The sequence below is a fragment of the Punctularia strigosozonata genome (genome assembly GCF_000264995.1).
Source record: "Punctularia strigosozonata HHB-11173 SS5 unplaced genomic scaffold PUNSTscaffold_10, whole genome shotgun sequence".
Classification (NCBI taxonomy): Eukaryota; Fungi; Basidiomycota; class Agaricomycetes; order Corticiales; family Punctulariaceae; genus Punctularia; species Punctularia strigosozonata.
Genome location: NW_006767442.1, coordinates 1,414,678 through 1,418,823, shown reverse-complemented (window position 1 = coordinate 1,418,823; position 4,146 = coordinate 1,414,678). Strand labels below are relative to the sequence as shown.

The 4,146-nt window shown below is 50.7% G+C and overlaps 1 protein-coding gene across 1 annotated transcript; it reads left to right on the top strand.

Annotated features, from left to right (window-relative positions):
• Positions 1–1,476: 1,476 nt before the first annotated feature.
• PUNSTDRAFT_136690 (uncharacterized protein) lies at positions 1,477–2,633 on the top strand (the record flags this gene model as incomplete). The annotated part of the gene is made up of 4 exons (XM_007386285.1): positions 1,477–1,752; positions 1,800–1,988; positions 2,042–2,305; positions 2,361–2,633. The coding sequence occupies 4 exons, from the start codon at positions 1,477–1,479 to the stop codon at positions 2,631–2,633; spliced, it is 1,002 nt and encodes a 333-aa protein (XP_007386347.1).
• Positions 2,634–4,146: the final 1,513 nt, after the last annotated feature.

Below are 4,146 nucleotides of genomic sequence, written 5' to 3'. Positions count from 1 at the left end.
GTGCTGAGCCGTGCACTATCCACAGCCACGGGGGAAGACTACGACCCTCCATTCGGTTATTCAGGACTGCTATCTATCCCATGGTTTCGCGATTGGAGAGATCGATTCATCGAAGTACCGGTTCCCTAATCTCTACTCTATGGGCTTCACTGAAGATGAATATAGGCACAAGATCTTCTTTCTTACCTCAAAACTCCGTACCGACTGGCCAGTTTCGAAGATTGGTTCAGCGTGGACTATCACATGACGAATTTTCATCGCCTTCATAAGACCTGCGGCATCACTCCCGCGACCTACGTTCGGCATGTGCTGATCCTCAGCGAGGCGGTCTTCGACATCGACGTGTTTGAAAACACACTCCCACTGGGACCAACCAACCGCACATCTGAAAAAGATGTAAGTGCGCCTAATACCGAACGATGTGGTCTAACCCGCCTCAGATTATCATACAGAATTTTGTGCTCCTCTACTACTGGTGGGCGGGATACAGAGTTGATGGATACACGGCCTGCGAGCCGCTTGTCCGTTCACTTAGTGTTCCTTTTCATATCCGCTTGGACGATGTCTGGAATAGGGCAGGTCGTGGAGAAGCCGCTATATATCGTGGTGGTCCTACTGACCGACCAAGACCACAGTCGCGCATCCTCCATCTGGAGGAGATAGACGAGGATTAGGTCCTTCGTATACACCACACAAGGATTAGGTACTTCGTATCCATCGGCGGCCATTTGCACTGCGCCAAGCGCTCTTTGTAAGGTGATGGAATGGCAAAAGTCTTCCGCCGGTCCGATGAAAACGACAATCTTTGTAGGTTGATCGAATCGCACAAGTCTGCCGGGGGTCCGATGGGAAATGGCCATCTTTGTAACATGATGAAATCGCACAAATTATCTGCCGCTTCAATGGAAAACGAGACAGACGACTGCGGAATGCCCTAAAAACACATGAGGCATCTACGATCACCGCAACGGACTGATGCTCACACAATCGGCGGCTCTTATCATGACCGCCACAGGGCATTTAGCATTCCGAACAGTCTTGAATCGCAAGGCAAGACAGCGCTGACTTCACCCATGTGTTCGGATTGCTACGAACATCGCCTGACCAACATCGCCTTACCTTGATCGGCATGACATTGGAATCTTGCCCGGGCCATCCGTGCGCCAGGGCTGACCTCGCATCCATGTGGATCGCTACGAACATCATAAGGCCAACTTGCATCTTGCGCATGCCGCCGTGCCTTGCATCTGTTATCATAACTCCCCTGGAAAGAGGTCAGTCGTCCCCTGTTTACGAGCCGTATGTCCGACGAACCAAGATAGCACAGGTCGAGGTCCTCCCGCCAGGTCCTCCCACCCGGCGCCCCGTCACCTTGGATCGCTACGAACACCACCTGACCAACATCGCCTAACCTTGATCGGCATGACATTAGTATCTTGCCTGTGCCATCCGTGCGCCAGGGCTGACCTCGCATCCATGCGGATCACTACGAACATCATAAGGTCAACTTGCATCTTGCGCATGCCGCCGTGCCTTGCACCTGTCATCATAGCTCCCCTGGAAAGAGGTCAGTCGTCCCCTGTTTACGAGCCGTATGTCCGACGAACCGAGATAGCACAGGTCGAGGTCCTCCTCCCGCCCGGCGCCCCCGTCGCCTTTGCCTTCTGCAACACCGCTCAAATGCAAGCCTTGGAGCCTCAGCATCGTCCTTACCAACGCTGGAAAGAACTGTTCTATTGCAAAAGCACTAATGTGAGCAAGGATACCAATTCATATCATACACGTTGACGCACCGACAGGCATCTCTTCTGGCATCTTTGGTGCTCAAAGACGACAGGCTGGAGGACTTTTACGGTCTGGACAAGAACCTCCTTCAACACTTCGATTGGTGCCAACATGAACACGAACTCTTCAGGACGGATGCCGCCACTTACATGCAGTGGGTGTTGGCCGCCGGTGCCGTGAACCTGTCGGATAGCATCGCAGACGTGAGCATTCAGTATTGACGCGCTATCAAAGGACCGATACAGACATTTTCCAGCGAGCGATGACGCGGTTTGCAAGTCACTTCGAGCGGTGGTCCCGCCTGCGTGAAACGCCTTCAAGCGAGGCCGACGGTGATGAAGACCAGCAAGAAGATGAAGGCAATCACAACATTGACGACGATGTCGACAAAGAATCAATCGCGCATGAGGAATATGTCTGCATCGCATTGCTAGCCCGAGAGCGTGAGCGCGCGAGCCCTAATAGAGAAAGTAACATCGCGCACCCGTTCTTCATGCTCTGGAATGCTCACTCGCAAGAGGTGGGCTTTTTGCATTCTGTATTCAGGGGCCTACAGTATCTCAAATGAGCCACAGGCGCAGGACCTTGCAGAAAAGCTCGTCGATGAACGTACCTTTGCACTGCAAGCGCAGCAGCAGCTTTCAGACACATCGTTTGCATTCCATGTCCATAACTTCTCGCTTCTTCATCGCCGCTGTCAAATGTCTCCTCGCGAGTACTTGCTTCGAGTTTTTTACCATTCCGATGGATTCAGGCGAATTCAGATTGAAGGCGATAGCATCCATTTCCAGGTGACCGGTTCTCTAGCCCTTGCTGCACTCGATCTCATCGCACGTATAGACGCTTGAACGCAAACTCGAAGCCGTGTATCGGCTTTGGTACGCGGCAACACCGCGTCGAGCGACTCTGCGTGGTTTGGAAGATAGCGGTTGAGGGTGAGCAACTGAACGTATGCGGTGACGGGCGCTTGTGCGGGGTCAGATCACGTGGCTATATTCAGACAAAGTCAAACCGACGACTCTAACGACGGTCTCTTCTGTACGTGTCTGCGGGTGTGTTCCTTATCCAACATCATTTGCTTTGCATTTTATTTAAACATGATTCGGTGCCCGCATTTGCCGCTTCTTTCCAAAAAAAAATGAGTACAAATTTGCACGTATGTACGTGGACTGGTGTACGGATGGGAATACAAACCTGTCTACGCTTAGATGTAGGAATATGAGAAAAGCTCATCGAGAAACCGAGATATGAGGCGTATAGCAAATCTGATCCTGCGCCGAGTTCTGACATTCCCTGCGTTCTCAGTACATCTGTCACCGCGTCGCAAGACGAAGTTGCAGCAATAGGAAGGAGAATCAATCAGTTGGCGGAGCATACAGACATGACTTATGCTGGGGTGGTCGATGTGGAATTTCACTGCGGTCAATGTGCGTGTGCACGAAAGGCTGGGGGAATCAATGCAGGTGATCAACGAAGGATGGTGCGTGCATGAACGAAACCACCGTTCCATTGACCGATCACAGCAAGGGCACATCTCCTAGCAGAATTGGTGCAATGGATCGAGATGCGCGTATAATCTTCTAATGCACGGTGAAGCTTTGATCTCTGTGTTAATTACTGTGGGTCATATACACCCGATGTATGCATATATTGCAAGAAAACAACCGCCGGTCCGACCCATTTCGCTTTCGCTGCAATCGCGCATGCCTGCACCATGACAATGCAGCCTATTAAGGGTAGAGCACAGTTTTTAATGCACGATGAGGCACTGATTCAGGAGCCAAACAGATGTGCACAGATAAACCAAGGTTATAATGCTCGATGGAGCATGCAAGGATGAAATCACCATCTGTTACCCATTTCGAATGTGGTGATCGACTGGTTCTTGCGGTCTCGCACGCATTCGTTACCCTACACTGGTGTGTGTAGACATTTTGGAGTCATAGACCACACATTCGTTGTGTATTGGAGAGCTATGCGCATCCATTTATTCGCTGCACCATTCTTGGAACAGGATCTACGTTGCTGCGAGCACGCTGTCCCGCCCCTAAAGTGAATAGGTGCGGAACTGCTCGAAAACCTCCATTTTTTATTCATTCTGCAGCCTCTCTGTTATGTAGTAGTATAAAATCTAAGTAGAATAGACCAAGCATGTACCTTAAACGGGCCCAGGAAAGTTTGACCATATTGGGAAAGGGATTACTAAGCGGTGCCCAATCTTAGTCAGCACATGACAAATCATGACTCGGCTGAGTCAGAAGCTGACTCAGCACTGCTAGGATTACTAATATGACTCAGAAAGCTGGCCTAGCTAAGGAGTATAAAATGTAGCCGAATCGGCATGAATGAGCAATCAATCAG